The sequence below is a fragment of the Brienomyrus brachyistius genome, chromosome 5 (assembly GCF_023856365.1).
Source record: "Brienomyrus brachyistius isolate T26 chromosome 5, BBRACH_0.4, whole genome shotgun sequence".
Lineage (NCBI taxonomy): Eukaryota > Metazoa > Chordata > Actinopteri > Osteoglossiformes > Mormyridae > Brienomyrus > Brienomyrus brachyistius.
This window is the reverse complement of record NC_064537.1, coordinates 28,980,732-29,000,822: the sequence shown is the minus strand read 5'-3', so window position 1 is coordinate 29,000,822 and position 20,091 is coordinate 28,980,732. Positions and strand designations below refer to the sequence as shown.

The 20,091-nt window shown below is 39.5% G+C and overlaps 1 protein-coding gene across 1 annotated transcript in view; it reads right to left on the bottom strand.

Annotated features, from left to right (window-relative positions):
- Positions 1–13,036, bottom strand: part of LOC125741722 (glutamate receptor ionotropic, NMDA 2A-like) — a 76,069-nt gene extending 63,033 nt beyond the window's left edge. Inside the window, exons 1-2 of the mRNA XM_049012973.1 lie at positions 12,458–13,036; positions 10,017–10,424 (exon numbers count right to left, since the gene is read on the bottom strand). Coding sequence (XP_048868930.1) covers positions 10,017–10,406 — 390 coding nt within the window. The 5' untranslated portion in view covers positions 10,407–10,424; positions 12,458–13,036. The remainder of the gene's footprint in view (positions 1–10,016; positions 10,425–12,457) is intronic.
- Positions 13,037–20,091: the final 7,055 nt, after the last annotated feature.

Genomic DNA, 20,091 nt, shown 5'->3' with positions numbered 1-20,091 from the left:
GGTAGGGAACCTGATCCATGGAGAGCCGGTGTGGTTGCGGGTTTTTGGGATGGCCTCTCAATCAGCCAATAATAAAGCAGCGATTCTCAACTCCAGTCCTTGGAATCCACTGTTATTGGGTAATTGAGAGGCCATCCCAAAAACCCGCACCCACACCGGCCCTCCATGGATCAGGTTCCCTACCCCTGCCGTAGATGGTCAAATTCACTTAGCTCAGATAATACAAGAAGCTGAATGATGCCTGTAATTGATAAAAATCACTCAGCATCACCATGACAATAAATTAATGTGTTTTTCAAAGACAAAACCTCAGCTCAATTGTCAGCATATACTGTAACTAGACATAACAACCTGAATATAAGCACAAAATGGCAATGTGTTTCAGGAATTTTAAACAAAAACATGTAAAACTGAAACTACAAGAGTTTCATGTTTAAGCATTCAGCTTGTTGTGTCTGCAAAAATAAACATCGTTATAACAAAACTTGGCTGTCAATTAGTATTTCTAACAATAACGCCAAGTCTGCAGTTACCAGACCACTGAGTGAATGGAGTCCCCCTGCATCACTACTTAGAGTATTTTGATTTTTGAAGCACCCCCTACTTCAGACCCCTACACTTAGCCAGGATTTCCTCCCTCTTCACATTCTACAGCTTCTGCTCACTTATATCTGATTATACCCACATTTGGCTTTCTTTCTCTAATTATATGGGCAAAAGCAATACAGCTACAGCAGTGAGGTAATCCTACAAAATGTGCCACCCATCGTCTGCCAAATTCTCTAATTTGGAACCGTACAAGTTAAATCATGATGCAGTAACTGTGGTTCCCCCTGTAATGACGAAGCCAATTGTTAAATCTCAGGTAGTGGCACATCACTATTTAAATGCATCATTTGTGCTCAACTTGAATGCAGTCACGTGTAGCACTCTCTCGCTTTTCCACCAGTGCACTTTCTTTTTGTACAACAGGTAACAGCTTTTATTTAAATCGGTTGTTATTCACCTGACTCCAATCCTGACACTCTGCAGCTTACAAAATCTCATCCTTAGTTCAGACATGTTTCTTACAACTCTGCTTCTCAGTTTTTAAATAGCATGTGTCATGTTCCCGGGCTGCAGGTTCATGACTGCAAAATATCAGCACCATTTTCCCAGCTAGAGAAAACTCCATACTGAAAAATGAATAATCAGATCACTTCTCCGTGCCCTGTAGACATCTTCAGGCATTTCATGGATGTACTTTACAAGCAACGTTATGCTAAAACAAACATGTAAATCTATATGAATAAATTAACATCAAGTACTCGTTGCCTAAAAAAGGCATTTTCCGTGTATGTAATAAGATGTAAGCCATGGTAAATCATGTTAGAAAATGATTTGGTTTCAGCTGCGGACTGCAAAAATAAGACTATATATATACCAAAAGTTACGGCTTTGTGTCCTCATGCCCAGGATCAAAGAAAATCGTATAAAGAGATTAGTGTTTCCCATGTCCCCACTCTATTAAAAATAAAGAGTTCAACATAGAGGGCTTCACAGGAAAAGAGCTCATGAGCAACAGTAATGCAAAACTGACGAAAACACAATTTGCAAGTACTGCTTTCTGACTATATGCATGAGCTGGGCAGCATATAAAGAATATAGTGTGGTACTTATGTTGGATAGATAGCCTGTCCTGTAGCACAGAGAGGGCAGTGACTATAGCAATGAGTACAGATCCAGACCATTCGCACATTACAGTGTCGCTAATGGCCAGTCCACACTGCTATGAAAGGAAACTTAATGTTTACATGCTGCTCAATTTGGTGTCGGTGATCAAAGCTGACGCACCCGTCACTTGAACATTACTTTAGCTAATTGACACGTAAAGGGCTTGCAACTTTGGGCAAATTCCTGGACCAACATTTTGGCATGGAGTTTATGAACACCATGCCAGTTTAAATTAACACAATGACTTCACATACAAAATGAAATAACGCTTGTATTAATACATTATTCAATTAACTACCTCTTCCCTTCTCTTAATTGATTTTGGGTCTTAAAACAGAAGATATTCTTTTTTAGTGATGAACAGCACAGCTCTTAAAGAGACCATTTACTGCGGTGCCATAAAACCCGCAACTTTAATAACTAGTACATATTCATCGCTGGGAATAAGGAAGCAATGAAAAATTACACACACTGAAATAACAGGACACTGGGGCATTTCAGCCGGGTTGGGAGAAAGACAAGGGGAAATAATGAGTTGCTACAGCTGTCTGAGCAAAGTGCCTACTGTGACTATGACCAGATCGCAAGTATGACTGCTCAGCCAGCACCACCGAAAAGACCTGCTAGGGAAACATTAGCATCCAACAGGTCCAGAGGGTATTTCCGGAAAGGGAAATTTAACTAAACGTCTTTCTAGACACTAATGTACACAAGTTGGTCTTCCCCCTGGAACTCTGATAGGGAGATTTATTTTCCAGTGTGAGACAAGGAAATGTGTTCTGTTAGGCTGGGGGTATTAAAACACGTCACAAAATATTATACAGCATAATACTACACATGCAAATGCCCAGTTCACATTGTGTTAAGTCTGGAAAGGGTAAAGGATGCGGCAGAAAATAAAACAGACTAAAAAGAGATCAGTGAAATGTTTGAGTATTTTGCAATGGATACTGGTTTAATGAGCACTGCAGTTGCCATCGAAATCTGTCATATATTAAATCAATAATACGTTAAGAATAACATTAAAAATGGCATACAACAAATGATTTCATAAATACAATTTCACAGCATAACATTTCAGACTCACACTGAGTACTGTTCACTAGCATTATATAGCTATTTCATTCAGGCCTACTTCTTACAGAGTCGTTCAGCTACCTGACCCCTTTAGTAATCTATCTCGCTTTTATTGCTCACTGAGTGTATAGCTGATTATTTGATTGCAGATCATTAGACGTCGCGGGTTCTCAAAGCTCACTGCCCAGATTAATCATTATCACAGCGAGAAAAAATATATACAGAGGATAAGGGGCTCTTGGTGTCTTGTGCACAAATCAGCAGCCACGGCTGGCTGTTTGCCGCTCTTCAAACTTCATCGCAACTAATGCGGCTAGTGGCATGGAAGCTAATGCGACTTCATTTATTCCTCAGACAGGGTGTTTGTGGAATCAGGATTTTTCACCTGTATATAAGGTTTTAGGGGCACAGTGACAGGAGATGCAGGACAGGCAATGAGCTGGGGCCACGAGCTGGGAGGGGGCCCCTAAATTTGACCAGTTACACTGTACTTTGCAATGACAAATCTGCTTCATTTGTGTATTCCGTTTCTCACAAATGTGAAAATAAAGGTCTTGTGTTTATTAAATTATCTTTGCTGATATCATTAATTTAGATTTCACAGTAAAATAAAGGTAATACATGTTAGCATGCCATTGGGGGGAGGGCCCCATGAGTCCCTTGAATCACCTCTGACTCAAACTTGGTGGAAAAACCATTAAAAAAAAAGCGATTTAATTTCCAAGGCTGTTGCCCATTTCAGACAGAAAATAAAAGCAAAGAAAATAAAAGGAAATTAAATCAGCTGAAGGTTCGCAAGCCAGTAAATGATGAGCAATGTGCATCACACTGACAAGAGTGAAAATTTTAATTTTACCGTTGGGAAGTTCTTACCATATACTTAACCCGTGTGGAACACCTGTAAGGGTGTACCTGCTGCCTAGGGTTCGGTGATGTAACCCTGAGCAGGAATATTCTGTATTGCCATGATTGCATAAACTGTCCTATTCTCATGACACAAGTTTCCTCTCGGAGCTGTAGGGTTCGAATATTACAGTGTCAACGTGGTGAGTCACCCTACAGCTTTCATGCCGGTTTTGCTGCTTTTCCCCTCTGTGTGTAGACCCTGCATGGCTCTACCACTTCCGGTACACATCATCGTTATTTATACATCAGTCCACCCACACAGGTATGCGAGTGTGGCGGACAGCACTCGCCTAAGTGGGCATCTCCTGGGGAACTGAGAAAAGGAGACTGTTCATGCAGGCGCCTTCATTTTCTTATTCAGACGTATCTGTTTCCCAAGAAGTAAAACCTCTCATTATAGGTGCAGGAAGGGTGACACCTGTAAGAAGAAATGTCACTAGCTTTGTAGTGCCGTTTTAACAAACCATAAAAGATAGGTCAAGACTTTGCAGTTTCCTGTTCTCATGTAATGAATTTTCAAGTACAGCAGAAAAGATGGAGAATTTTACATTGTACGTCTATCGCTAACAGGGGATTTTGGGCCCTATCAGAGCATATCATATTGGGCCCCCAACCCAGACCAATCCAGTTATGTTTCAAATATTTTAGGGTCCCTATCACTAGTATATAAAGTGTAAATACCCATCAGTAAATGCTTTTTTACATGCACCTCTGGAACTCCCTGCCCTCTGGAAAATCCCTTCTGTATTTTTCAGTATTCAGTGAAAACCCTTGTGAAAGACCTTTCCATTTACTTGGTCCCATGAATCTGATCGTTCTTTCAAATAGGAATCAGGCAAACAGTCATCTAGATAATGGGAAGATGAGAAGCAAGTACTTTATGCCAAACAACAGCATCTACTAACAAGTGGTAACATGAATGTATGGGCAATCAGTATACATTTGCAATTGAACAATCCAAGATCTGCAACGTGAAAATAAGCATTGCAACCCATTAGAATGATTGATAATGAAGGCAACTGTCAAGGAGACCAAGTGCTAAATGTTGATTACAAGTCTGCTTAAAAATAACACTTTATATCGACAGTTCCAGACTGCATAATGCATAATATTCCCTGATGCAGGTCTCTTAAACCCCTGTGTCAGTCACGGGAATACAGGCGAACAAGCTTTGCCTTTTGATGCACAAAGTAGAGCTCATTTACATGTATCAGAATAGGTGTCCTGGAATAATACTGCACTGCTTCGGTTTCAAAGTGAGGTAAATTCCAATGAAAAGAAAAAATCTACAACCAGTGGCTGCGGTTTTACCATGGAATCAATGACTGGGTAAGTGGACGACGAAAATCATAAACATCATGAAATTCTTATACACAATATACTACATTTCGTTTCAAATCACTCCATTGCCCAATTGAACTGTCATTAAATGTTGTTAAATAAGAGGAAAACAAATATTGCCTGTCATTACTGTTTCTCATATATAAGACCATATACTTCAGCACGTCTTAACCCATCAGCGTTCCCCCTATCATCCTCTCTTAAGATATTCCACCTTCCGGTTATATAACATATGGGGTCGGTATCGGCGCTTTAAAGTAACAGGCAAAGCGTGGCACTGGGCCGAGAATGCAAGGCGATCCATGTGAGAGTCACCGGAGCGCTTACTGCCAGGACAGGCAATTTATCTTCACATTTAAATGTGCCACGGATTTCATCAATTTCAGTTTGCACTGCACTCACTGAATAGCACATCGTGTTACGGAGCGCGTTCCGATTCTGAGGAGCTCTTTGGCGAGTAGCTATGGTAGCTGTTGTGATATCAGAACAGGCACGGCCTATCTGCCGTCGCGTAGTCAAGAAGAACAAAAATAGCTTTTATTTTGCCTCCTGACATAGATGACCTAACTGCCAAACTCCCCTATATTCCCCACGCTGCTACGATGACTAGAATAGACTAGGTGGTGTGCTGGTTTAGAAGCTTGAGTGTGCTTCAATAAATACCCAGCAACGCTTAGTAAATGAAGAGAATTGCTCAAAATGGAAGCTATACTTTTATACAGCAAGTGATGGAACACAGTCAATTAGTTATTAGGTGACTGGTTGCTCTGCACATTTGTAAGCTTTACAGCTCACATACAAATAAAATATGGCTTTTGTTTACAACAGTATGCACTACGGTCTCCCTTGATAATGTTTCATGAATTCCATTGAAGTATTTATGCCATATTTTTTTAATTCAGTCTCTCTTTTAAGAATGAATAAATTATTTTCCATTTTCCATCAGTTATCATGATTGAATATTTAATCTGTTCCTCGTGCTGCCAATCCCTTTAAACATACAGCATTCCACATTTGTTGTGTAACAAGGGCTACATCAGGGGAGAAGTGCACATGGAAAACACAATGCTTGCATTTGGACTTATTGTAACGTTACTTCTCCAAGTCTACAAATGTAAAACAACGTTGCTGGAAGAATAAGGGAGACCACGTTTTTTTGGTACAAAAAACTTTTGGAGTTGGGGGAGGTAGCTATTCGATCTGCTTATACCCAAATTTATACAGTAAGGACAAAAAGGGACAGTAATAGCTGAAGTTTCATTTTAGTTAAACGTCAATATTTTTACTTTTACCTCTTAAGCTAAATTTGTCTAAAAAATGATGTGGTGGGCAAAGATGGGCACCATGGTAGCCTATTATTCTCTGTGGCAGGCTTCACTCTGGTCCAGGTCCTTTGTAAGTATATGCTCCCCCCGGGTTCACGATGGTATCCTCCTGCTTCCTTGGCGTCCTCCCACATTCCAAAGTCACACGCTTCAGGTTAGTGTACATTCTTTTTATTCTGTGATAGCACCTTCTGCTACCTGGGATTAGATCCAGAGCTCCACAATTGGATAAACAGTTACTTAATAAATGACGCCCTGATAGACACTCAACAAGTCCTCGACGATAACACTGTTGGTGGTCTGAAAACCTTATATAAAACTAAATAAGTTACGAAAAAATTACCCAAGCTCCAAATCAATTACTTATTTTGCATAAAATTATTCAAACATACATATATGCTTACTGAAGATTTCAATTATTCATATTTTTAAAAATAATATTTTGTTGGGCAAAAAAATCAATTAAGCCCATACCTGGAAAGCAAAAATCTTGCTGTCAGCTCATAAGAGCCATATCCACCAAACAACAGAAACAACAAAACATCCCTGTTTGTTTCATTTCAGTTACCTCTGAAGTCAGATTTTAGTATTCCAGTTTTGGTTGCCAAAATATGAGCTTCATTGTTTCAAGGGCTGATCTGCAAACAATGTCACGCGCGCACATTTTGGGCAATGCTGACGGTAAATCCTCATCATGCATGTACAGTTATATTGATCTGAACTCCCCAGCAGTTTGTTACTTAGCAACCATTTGAAATACAGTATTCATAACTGGAGCTGGACCAAGAAGAGTCTAATCCTGTTAGCTAGGAAGAAAATCCATGCATTTAAATGTGCGCTATGAATTTAACTGATTATAATTACTTTCTGTCTCAAATATAAATTATTGTTATCACTTATTACTGTTAACATGAAGAACAGACGAATATGGATAAGTAAATTAAAAGACGGATGATCTGTTTCCATTGGTTTTGTTTTGTTTTGTGCATGTACAGTGGTTTATGAAACAGTCCTAACATAAAAATAGGTTGTTTTTCAGAATTGTACTTATTAGTAAAAGTGATGGATCATATTCTGAAACTATTTGCTAGTACATACTATGAGTTTGAAAGGGCAACTATTACAGCTTAATTTAAATTATTTATAGCTGCCACATTCCTGCAAAATTTTAAAACGCATCAATGACACCCCGAACATCTCTTTGATCACGTACACTAAACTCGTTTACAAAGTTCCCTTCAGCAGACAACTGCGCGACATTTTGTCACATTAGTAAAAGAAAAAGACAATATGACAAGAACAGACTTTTACAGACATTCAGTCCAGCAGCAAGCTGTGATGTCACCTCTTTAATTACTGCTGTAGAAAATACAGCTCAGTTAGAGTTTGGAGAGGAGAGATGTGAAACTCAATCACATCACCACAGGAAAACCTGAGGGTTTGATTGTTGTAATGGAGATGGGGTCTAAGTCATGTGGCTCTTAATTTCAGAGTATAATATGTAGCTTACAGTCTACGGCATGGGATCCACAAAAAAAAAAAATAGAGTAGCATTCTCGTCACGTTACTTAAATAACACAATGATGGTTTTTGCTGAAAATCTGAAGGAAAACTTCAATCTATTTCTAGGTAAAGGGGATGACTGCAATAATATGATTTCCTCTCCTAGTGAGGGTCATGGTGATGACTACTGTGCTATGACTAGCTCTCCCAGTGAGGGTCATGGTGATGACTACTATGGTATGACTGCCTCTCCTGGTGAGGGTCATGGTGATGACTACTGTGGTATGACTGCCTCTCCTAGTGAGGGTCATGGTGATGACTACTGTGCTATGACTAGCTCTCCCAGTGAGGGTCATGGTGATGACTACTGTGCTATGACTAGCTCTCCCGGCGAGGGTCATGGTGATGACTACTGTGTTATGACTGCCTCTCCCGGCGAGGGTCATGTGACTGCCTCTCCCGGCGAGGGTCATGGTGATGATTACTGTGGTATGACTGCCTCTCCTAGTGAGGGTCATGGTGATGACTACTGTGGTATGACTGCCTCTCCTAGTGAGGGTCATGGTGATGACTACTGTGGTATGACTGCCTCTCCCAGTGAGGGTCATGGTGATGACTACTGTGGTATGACTGCCTCTCCCAGTGAGGGTCATGGTGATGATTACTGTGGTATGACTGCCTCTCCCAGTGAGGGTCATGGTGATGACTACTGTGCTATGATTGTCTGTCATGGTGAGGGTCATGGTTTCAATATAAATAAAATGTCAAAGAATTTCACTTCCTCAAACCTTTCCTCGAAACGTCAATGCATTCCTCAACTCCTAATACATTCTACAGGCACTTCTGATAAGAAAATAAAGACAAAAAATGTAACAAACAATTTCATGTTGCATCTAAACCTAATGATGAAATGAAAGTCCAACATGAAACCCACAACAATCAAGGAAATATTTCATGAAGAAGTATAAACTAATCAGCAGGTATACTACACACATATCTGTCTTTTCACTTCAACAACACTGCACCTAAGTCTTGACCTAAGGACAATACATCAGGGTTTCCGAATTCCAGTCCTAGAGGACCAAAATCCAACACAGTTTGCAGATCAGATTTCCCTGCTAAAACACACCCTTAATTAGTTACCATTAAATCGATTACCAGGTTAAGTAGGTCTGTTTAAGCAGGGAAATCTGCAAAATGTGTTGCAAACTGGCCCTCCAGGACTGGAACTGGGTAATCCTGCAATACATTATCAACTCATAAAGTTGTCTACATTTTCGGACTATTATGTAAAAACTAAATAAGCCCAGGCTGTGTGAAAATAATGTCACTTGAATTACTGCTTTTCTTGGGGCAGCATGAAGAACACTTGTAGCCTGCCTGTTGGAAACTCCTTGTGTAGAGGTAAACATATCTGGTCAGCTTGATTAAATTGCAGCTCATGCCAACACAACCTAGAAGCTCAGGTTAATTAATGTGAAATTCTAAGCTGTGGCACAAATGTGTGGGCATTAACTGCTCCTTACTGAGTAAATCACGCAAGCATTTTAGAAATAATTGGTGTTAAAAGATTGTCAATAATGTGGAGAATCAATAAAATATAAAGGTACACAGGCCCAAAATAACGCAGCCTATCCAGTCCCCAAGCTTAAACTAAAGCACACTAACCAGTTACAGTGCATGTCCATTTAGACAAATATGAGAACAGTATTTTACCTTTCTGAAGGGAGTGAAATTTCACAGCACCATTATGCTTTGTGATAAAGCAGACTGGACACAGCTCATTTATCTCAAATTCATTACTAAAATACATACAAGCATAAAGTACGAAAAAATGAGGCCACAGAGAAAAACAAGTAGTACATAAGTTCTATTTCCATATGCTCCGGTTCTGTTTGGAAACCAGAAAAATAGTCTAAATGTTTTACCAGTCCATTCTGGCTGCCTAAAGGCAGTCACACCACTAAGTCTGAGTTAACATGTTCATATGTTCTTCAAATTCATTCAGAACAAGGTAATATGTCACTGCCACGATGGAACTATCGTTGATCCCTTCTCACGTCATCCTACCGGTCCAAATTCAGGGGACAGTTTTTCGCCTTGCCTGCACAATGAAAATAACATATAATGCTCACAGCCTCTGGCACTTACCTTATCTGCCATAATCATGGAAGATCCCCCATGGATTCCCATAATGGGGATCAGTGTCTGGGATGAAATAAAATCCAAAATCTGGGAAATGGCTTCCTGGTCGGTGCCATCTCCAAACACCAGTCCATGAATTTTAGTCCCAGACATCAGGTCGCATACATGAGTTATGATGCTTTTGGGGTCAGTCTCATTCACCAGCAGTGTCACCACGTTTACATCAATGGGGTCCTCCTTGCTCCACAGAGCTCTTATGTCTCGGTCCGAGATGTAACGGGTTTGCCCCAGGATCACTGCTACGTTTAAGATGGGGACTTTCTCTGCTCCGAAAGCCACGTTGACATGAGACAGAAGAACAGGAAGTGTCAGGAAGGCAAACACGAAATTCCCCATAGTGGCCAACTTCACTCCCTGTGGATACATCACAGAAGATACAAAAAATCAGTAGGGTAATACACAATACATGGCCTACACAGACAATGAAGATCATTAGAAGATTGTTACTCCTGTACTACATTGAGTGTTTTTGGATATAATTAACTGTTTTTATATTTAAAATTACTCCTATGTAGTCAAAGACTGTACATTGTTGAAATAGTGATTCTTCACTGACAAAAAAGTGCTCTTTGAAAAGAGGATAATGTCAAAAAACATTGGTTAAAATTATACTTATGTAAACCATGGTTATTTGGACATATAACTTCTAAGTGTTTTGGTGACTTTTAATATGAATTTAGTTTATAAAAACAAAAGAGCGATATATTACTATAACACAGAAAATGCTAGTCATCTGGATAAATGACTCAATATGGGAGCAGAACTTGAAACTATCCAACAGAGACACAAGAAGGGTCATCTTAAGAATACAACCTAAGAAACAAGATCTAACACCATTTATACATCTATCCTCCGACACCTTGGGAACGCTGTGGTCCCTACTGGGTGTTATGTAAAATGTGATGCTCTCATACACAGACACATCATATGCGGTTATGCATTGCAAATGGCAGTACACGCATGGTTTTAAACCCCTGTGAAATCGTAAAATAATAAAGCAGACTCATTCCGTGAAATACCAGAATATTCCTGTACAAGATAGACGTCATATCCCGCCCATTAAGCTTTACTATCGTGTGCTCAGATTACGGTAGTACCAGAAATTAATGGAGATAGAAAAACGCATATTTGTCTGTTATCATTTATGAACATTCAACTTTGTAGTCATCGAAATGCTAATTATTAATTTAGGGCTCAAATGCATGCTTCTCAAAGTAACACATGCTCTCCACCCCAAGACGTCAAGCATCGTATTCGGCTTAGGCTTTCCTATGCGCGTGTCCACACACGCGCTTGCGGGCGCGCGCTCCTTCCCTGCCCTAAAATTCATAATAGACTGCAACTTCAGAAGTTACATTCTGGCTCATTTCCCATCATTGAGTATATGTCTAATGTAGTTTTAACCACTGCAATGAAAATTAGATTGTTGACGACTCTTCAAGCTGTGGTTCAGCAACGTGACGATACACAATTAATCCCTGATATCGGTCCACTTCTATTTCTCGTTACTTTTAAAAGATAATCATTATACAAGAGCGCCCCCTTGTTGTATATTTTGTTACCTCATCGTCTTTGTCGGTATAATTAGTTCCAGTATTATTTTAGGACATACCTTTAGTGTCACAAGTTATCAGTTTGACATATCCTGAATTTTGTAAGCAAACAACATTTTACTTTTTGTTAGACTTACTCCAGAAAACCTCAGGCATTTATAATGAATACCCCCTTTGGTATCTCAGGCATTGAGAGTACGCAAAGTTAATATGTCATTTCATCGACGTTTTTCTAATTTTGCACATTTTAAAAATCTAACCAACAAGGATTGAGTTAAAATGACGTTCAGCATAGACTTGCCATATTTATTCCTTCCTTCACTCAATATATTTATCGCGAAAAAAAAGCTGTGTCGAAGGCGGAGGACAGTTTTTATTTTATTATTTTTTTTAATCTGGTGCTCACATTAACACGACACGAGTTTTCGTATACGTAACAACCAATATACTGTTTTCTTACGCAACACGTCGAAGCCATTTAAAGCTAATTTAAAAAGCAAATAATTGCTAAAACTGATATGGTTTGGCATAGACAAAATACAGTCAGTTAAAGCCAAAAATGTATGTTACATAGACGCTGCCTTGCCTCTGTATTTTTAAAAAGGGGATCGCGCTGGGAATCCAATTCAAGCATGTTTTTCGGATTTTTTAATGACACCACATTAGATACACGTCATGAAACAGTCATTCAATCGACACGACAAATTTTACTTATTTATTTCGAGTAGCATACTTTGGTGAGTGGGCTGTTTGAGCGACACCTGAATGTCATTTTTGGTGATTAAACAAGTATTGGCTATAAAGAAAAAAACACAATTCATTGTATGTACTTACAGAATTCCCCTTCCACAAAATTCCAAAATTGTAGCTTGAAATGGCATTGTAATTAAGTCTTCCATTAAGCAACCTTTGGCTGGATTTGAATAATTATTTCCACTGAACAATCCTCTAACTTCACCAATCCGATTAATCAGGTAAATCCAATCGTCTTCATTGCCTTCGGTTTCCTCTGTTCAGTCCTTCGCTCTGTGTTGCATTTCGACAGGTTTTTTTTTTTCAACAATGCTGAAACAAATGCATGAGGATCTGTTAGAAATGTGTAATATGTGGGCTAATTCTGCGGTGGGACTGCTGGACAGCTCCGCCAATATCAGCTCTGCATTTGCTCGCAGTTTCTCCGGGAACTGAGCAGTTCTGTCAGAGACACATCCATGAGGTGAACGGGGGAATTACACCCATATGCAGCTTCGTTAAGCTTATTGAGAAAATAAGCAAGGAATGCGGTAAACTACAAATGAAGCGCTACTCTTTAATAGTAAATATGTGCAACTCTACTAGAATTGCGGAAGAATTGCTGAAAAAGTCCAGTGAGCTTCTCAATGGAAAACGGCCCGGTAAAACATTCTCGCAAGCCTTTTGATGTATATACTTCATAATAACATATCCCAGTTACGAATATTTACGAAATAATGTAATGTGATTAAAAGCGTGTGAATCGGTGTCACGTGGTTTACCATTGACGCTACCTGTTGGGATCTTCATGTTACGCTGAGCGATATTCGCACCTTCTCAGGGACGCATTGCAAAGGATCTGTAGTGATCCTCCCTAGATCGTCACTGACAGGGTTACCGTTTCTAAACTACGGATGCTTATTGCGAAAGCGATCATTAAGTATATGGAAAGCAATAACAAATAACCTGCCATCTTTTTTGGGAGTCCATAATATTATACAACAGCACTAAAGTGTTGTTGTTAGTAAAATCATTAACATGACTAGAAACAGAAGTAAACGATAGTATTTTACAGAAGGATAAGACGTACAAGCTTGACTAGTTTTATTTATTTGAGCTGGGACGTATTACGTTAAACGCGCGCAGAGGCAATTAATGAAATTGATTTTAATGGATGTTTTTTGGGGTGGCTATTTTTATGTAAATTGAAAACTACGCTTCAGTGCTAATAGCTGTTACAAACGGAAACCGAGATTCAAAAGTTGCGGACAATTGGAGGTCTGAATAAAGTATAACATTGAACAAAGCAGTTAAACGATTCATTAAATTCATTGTACTTGCGCATAATGAAACAAGGTTGGCTTTACAAACCGCGAGCGCCACAATAATAAAGAACGACTTTTAAATATATTTAAATGAAACCTGGCGTTTCTGTTCTTATTTTACGAAAATTCAACGTAATCCAATTCGTAGAAAGTATCTTTAAAATAATGATTTACGTATTCCTTCACGGTTTTTCGCTCTTGAAATAAATATACAGTTTTTGGATTTAATTCTATAGCCCAAATGAATGGGCTAGCGGTTATTGTGAAAGCATTTCAGCCTTCGTTTATTATTCTAAACCGTAACGTATCATTTTATGCGAAATTTAAAGTAATACATTAATGTCACATCTTGAATAAAGCAAGACAGTGTAGTGAAATGCCTAGATATGACAGGGTCGCACTTGAACGTTTATACAGAAATGTAACGGAAAGGCGATGCGTGAACTCCTCCAGAAGCTTGAATACGGCCATAAACTGGGTTTGGCTTGACTAGAGGTGTTGACAGTGGTTTACAAGAACCCTTTGTGTAAAATGTGCACTCTTTTTGTTTCCTCTTCCAGTAGACTCAGCAGTCCTGATTTCAGTACAACCATATTATAAATACCGATATTTAGCCATAAAAAACGCATGCAGATGAAAGTAAATGCAGCGAAGAAACCATATTTCACTAAAGCGAATCTTCGTTTGTTAGTTTAGTTGCCTGTTTTTTTTTTTTTTTTTTGCATAACCTTTGGTTTCAGGTCTGTATTTCGGATATCCTTGTTATGCCACACAAGCGGTCTGATCTTTAAAAATCAGTTTACGACCCTTAGAGCCGGGTACCAGTTATTGGTATGAGGAGCACCTTTGCAAGTCGGCATGAGCCTTCTGTGCACAAACAGCCTAAAAAACATGACGTGAACAGATATTCCCAGGGCTGATGATGCAGATCCACTCATCCTGAGGCGAATCAGATCCACTGTAGCCGTGGCCGCCCCACATCCTGTTAAGATGACAATGAGGACTCATTGCTCAGAGATATTGTACCATCCGGTACTGATACTACAAATTTACACTCAGTGGCCCCTTTAATAAGTTCACCTAGCTAGCACCAGGTAGGACCCACTCTCGTCACCAGAACCACTTCAAGGGTAGATGAGTTGTGTGTTCAGAGAAGCCATTCCTCACATCACTGTATTGTACACTGTACTGTGCTCTTACAGCGGCATTCGCAGGCTTTCAGGTACTGTAGCTTTAGTGGACCTGGCCATTCTCCGGTGACCTCTCTTATTAACAAGGAATTTTCAGCCACAGAAAAGCCACATTCAGAACTGCTTAGATCAGGCATCATAGTCATTCTAATGCTTAGCCACACAGTAAGTGGACCTTTTAACCCTGTCTGTGCGCTGTATGTATCCAGGTACAACAACAGCAAGATTCCCTGTTTGTGGGATCAGGCCGTTTTCACTAGCATGTTAGAAATTGTCTAGCTAAATTCCTTAAGTAGGCAGCTAAGAAAATTCAATCAGAATTTATGATTGTACTTCTTCTAGAGTATTTTCCAATTTGAGTTGTTCCAAAAGTGTAATAAATGTAATGCAGTAATTGTTTTGTCCAGGATAGTGATATTTGATAGTGTCACAGTTAATCAAAGAATCAATATATGCTACACATTCAGGCAATTTTGAGCTTAAGAAGCCCCCCCCCCCCCACCCCAGGTCATTGATTAAGCACAGTAATTTTATTTCTGTTGTCTTGTAGAGTGGGGATCTGTGTGCACACAGAAAACAAGTTGACTGTGTTATGTGGAGTGTCCAGTGATTTAAGTGAAGGGAGATATCAGCTTTCACATCAGATATCCACCATTAAGAGGGCAGCTCAGTGGTACTTAATGCGACTCCATCCTGTGCTCCTGCTTTCCTGTGTGTTTTTGTGACAGTTTAACGATTCAAACTGTTAAAAAAACAGACCATTGACAATAGCAACTATATTCATAACCATAAAAAAAATCGCCTTCTGTTCATCAGATCCTACAGATAATTTACAAGTCATCTGTTATTGTGAATCGCTTCAAAAAGCTATGTGCATTATGCATTTATGGTGTAGTCTTAAAGTGCAGCATGTGGGCTAAGCCTGTGTGCCTGTAATCAGAAGGTTGCTGGTTCAAACCCAGCTTCAGCATGTCAGCGGGTCCTTGAGGAAGGCTCTTAACCCTCAGCTCCCTGGGCGCCGCTACGGGTGGCTGCCCTTAGCGGACAGCTTACTCTATAAAAAGGAGCAAGTTGAGGGAGGTGTAAAGACAATTTCCCCATGGGGATTGATAAAGTGTCAATTATTGTGATGGCTTAATGGTTAGGGAAGCACACTTGAAATTGAAAGATTGCTGGTTTGAATCCCCGACCAGCAAGGCACCTCTGAAGTACCCTGAGCAAGGTACCGCCCCAAAGCACTGCTACCTGAGTGCTGAATTAGCTGCCCCCTGCTATGTCACAACATCACTTATGGGTTAAATGCAGAGGACACATTTCGTTGGTGTGTGCTGTGGTGTGTCAATACTGATGACCTAATTCTTAATAGTACTTATTTAAGGAAACCAAATATGCATTAAACAAAAAATATCTTTCTCTTGGACATCTATGTTGGAATTTAATAAATTCTTGCATGCGTTACCATTCTCATAAGTTCTGTTCATTGCAGGGTAAGTGTTTGCTTTACCTGCATAAATAATGTGAACTTGTGCAACCCCACACAAGTCACAATAACAGTAAAAACTGTGCTAACAAGTTGTAATTGGGTGTCTTTAACTAAGTAGCACAAAACTTGCTAGTCACAAACACTGAAGGGTTTTTAAAATGATCGACCATGATTACTTCTGTCAAAAACGCTGTGTGCGTGTGTGTCTGTGAATTGTCATGCATTGCATTGTGGGAACCAAATGTGCACATAAAAATCTGACTGCAATAAAAAAAAAATCTTGTTTTCCTTGGTTACTTATGGTTAAGGATTGGGCTGGGTGGCGGGTAATTAAGGTTGTCATTGTTTGGGGTTAGTGATTTTCTCATAGAAATGAATTGAATGGACGGTTCCCACAGATATGAATACAAACCTTTGTGTGTGTGAGTGAGTGTGTGTGTGTTAACATGCATCCATGTATTGTGATAATTATTTGTTCAATTTTTAAGCCCTGAATGCTAGATATGTTCACTTAATGGACAAACGTATCGGGACACACCTAGCCACCTAATTCTGGCGTTTCCTTCAGACCCATTGCCACAGGTGTATAAAATCAAGTACCTAGCCATGCAGTCAGGTTTACAGGAGAACGTTACCTGCCTGACTGCACTATGCCAACTGTAAAATTTTGTGGAGGAGGGATAATGGGGTTGTTTTTCAGGGGTCCCTTGATTTCACTGAAGGGAGCTCTTAATGCTTCAGCATACCAAGACATTTTGGATAACTCAATGCTTCCACCTTTATGGGAGCAGTTTGGGGAAGGCCTTCTTCTGTTCCAACATGACTGTTCCCCCAGTGCACAAAGCAAGGTCCATAAAGACTTGATTGGTGACTTTGGTGTGGAAGAACTTGACTAGCCAACATTGATCCCTGACCTCCACCACAACTAGAACCTGGCCTTCACGTCCAACGTCAATACCTGACCTCACAAGTGCTCTTCTGGATGAATGGGCAAAAATTCCCACACACACACTCTAAAATCTTGTGGAAAGCCTCCCCCGAAGAGTGTCAGGTATTATAACTGCACTGGGGGGACCAACTCCTTTGATGCCCATTGATTTATAATGGGGTGTCATAATAATTCCTGTGGGTGTCTCAATACCTATATACCTTCTGCCTATATAGTGTATTTTCAGGTTAGTGAATGGGAGTCAATTAAAATCAATATGAATCCGTTAAAAGAATCCATTTGAAAAGCTATTAAAACTGGATAAAGGTTAATATTCCTATAAAAGTAGACATGTCAAACAGATGTGGTATTATTAAAACTACTGCTGTCCCATTTTACACATATGACTGACAATTTTCGATTAAATTGAATATTGCTGACTTTTGAATATGACATTTATTCGTTTCTTCCCATCATATTTATCACAAAATCTAATTTGACCTCAATAACCTATATTAGAGTCATATACTTGATTTAAACCAATATCATTATAAATTGACAGTCACGCCTATAAAAATGACAGCATTAATTTATCGTTTTGTGAATATGTTATCAGGCTAACAAACATTGCACTGCATCACAATGAACTGATTTATTATACAGTGTTTACATTGTGTCATTTCATAAAATGAAAGCAGCAAACAGACCATTGTGCTTAGTGTACAGAAAAACAAAGAAAGGTCTAGCAATAGCAGTAAATAACATATCAATCCAAGACCCAAATATATGTATGTGTGTGGATTATGTTTATATTATATTGTGGGGACTAAATGTTCCCCGCAATGTAATAAAAACCTGCTGTGGGGACCATTTTCCAGATCTGTGAACGCAATCAAAAACCTAAAAATGTCTCGTATTTTGTCTGGTTACTTATGGTTAAGGTTACTGCTGGGTAGGGCTTAAGGTCGTCATGCTGGGATTAGAGTTTTCCCCATAGAAATGAATGGAGAGTCCCCACAAAGATATAATTACAAACATGTGTCTGTGTGTTAGTATGTATGTGTGTATTTTTAACTGCGGGTGTAACACCCAAGACTGTCATCCTTCTGTGTATCATTAGCCGTCCATTAGAGTAAGCTTTTAGACAACTTCACTGGGAGCAAACCACAGGTATATCAGTAACAGAAGGAGGAATCCAGGGATTGAAACTTTTCGATTAAAGAGTTCATGCCACTGGCTATCTCATATTTGCTTAAGAATTATCGCACAGTTATATTAATTTGTTTGTTTATTTATTTAGCTTTTTTATTAAATTTAATGGCAATCCTGCTAGCATTCAAAAGTACCGATGTAAATAGTATCATAACTGCTGGAAAAATACCTCAGCATTAAAGATGCTTGGTCTCCATGCACAGTTAAAATGTGATAGTTCTTTAGGAAACAGGATAATGTTACTTCACAATGAGGTTCTGAAATGTGAGAAAGCAGAGAACTTTGCAGCGAAAAGCAAATTTCAGCACATATGCATCCATATATCATACATTATAAAACCTGAGCCACACATCCACCCACGCAGTTACTTTTGTGAAGCTACAACGCGATTCTGACACCCGCAATAGTACTACATCTGTGTTGTGTTGCTGAAACATCGTGCAGTGATCATCGAAAACCTCCCACAGATGGCTGAGAGCCAAAGTCAGCTCTGGGGAGGATGATTGCCAGTGGTGAACAAGTCCTGCTGGCCCCTTTTCACATTCTATGGACACAAAGAAATTAATAGTCATATCAGTGAAAAATGTGCCATAAGATGGCTAATTAACTGGAGTGTGAGTGTAGGGTATGTTAGTACAGTTAACCTTTACAGGATTTCACAGACCAATCAGACGTGACAACAAGACATTTCAAGTTTAAGACATTCCTGCATAAATGTACCCCATCGCTATAAAAATAAACAAGACTGTTTAAGCCACAGTTCCCTAAATCATTACATAACTTCCCTTCCCATGCATCCCTTCTGCCTTCATGGAAGTTTTATTGCTTATCAGAATTAAACTCAGCAGTTTCGAATGTAGCCCTAAAAAAGTTCTGTAATTCAAGGCTGGGCTACATGAAGAAAATGTATTTAAAATTCCAGCACCATTAAACACATTTGTTCCGCACTCTGATTAGTCAGTATTCTTACAAACATTTGTTTTATTTTAGACTTGAAATTGATCAAATTTAATGAATTACATGCCCCAGAGAAAGCGTGCAAGCCGGGTAATTGTTTTGTTTTCTTTTCCTTGTTTTGATTATTTTTTGGTTTCAGTGAACATGTTATTCATTAGTCATCTCATCCAGGGTGGCTCCAGCCTGGTGTCCTCTGCTTCCTGTACTGGGTTAACAGTTTGGAAGATTCTACGGGTGCATGGATGTTATTAATTGCTATTACAGGAAGTCAACATTGAAGTAAAATCAAGAAGGAAAAGCAATGGAAGCACTTAGTCAGTCTCTAACATTGTTAGTCAGACTGTGTGCTGGTTATGAAACCGGCATGCAGACTATTCTGTAGCATGTTCAAGAAAAGAGTTAAAAATGAACAATAATGCCAGTGTGTTTAGAGAGCATATTACCCTCAGCAGATTAGCAAACTTTAATATGCATTCTATTCTCGATGGGTCATTGCCTGGCGAAGTAACCGGGGTTCTGCTAGGGTGCTAAGTGCATAGCGGGGCTGTGAATGTGGGGGCACGCTGAGGCCTGGCAGGTGCACGTGCGGGGGAGGTGGAAACACGTGGGACGGGCTGGAGGTGTAGCACATCACGCATTCT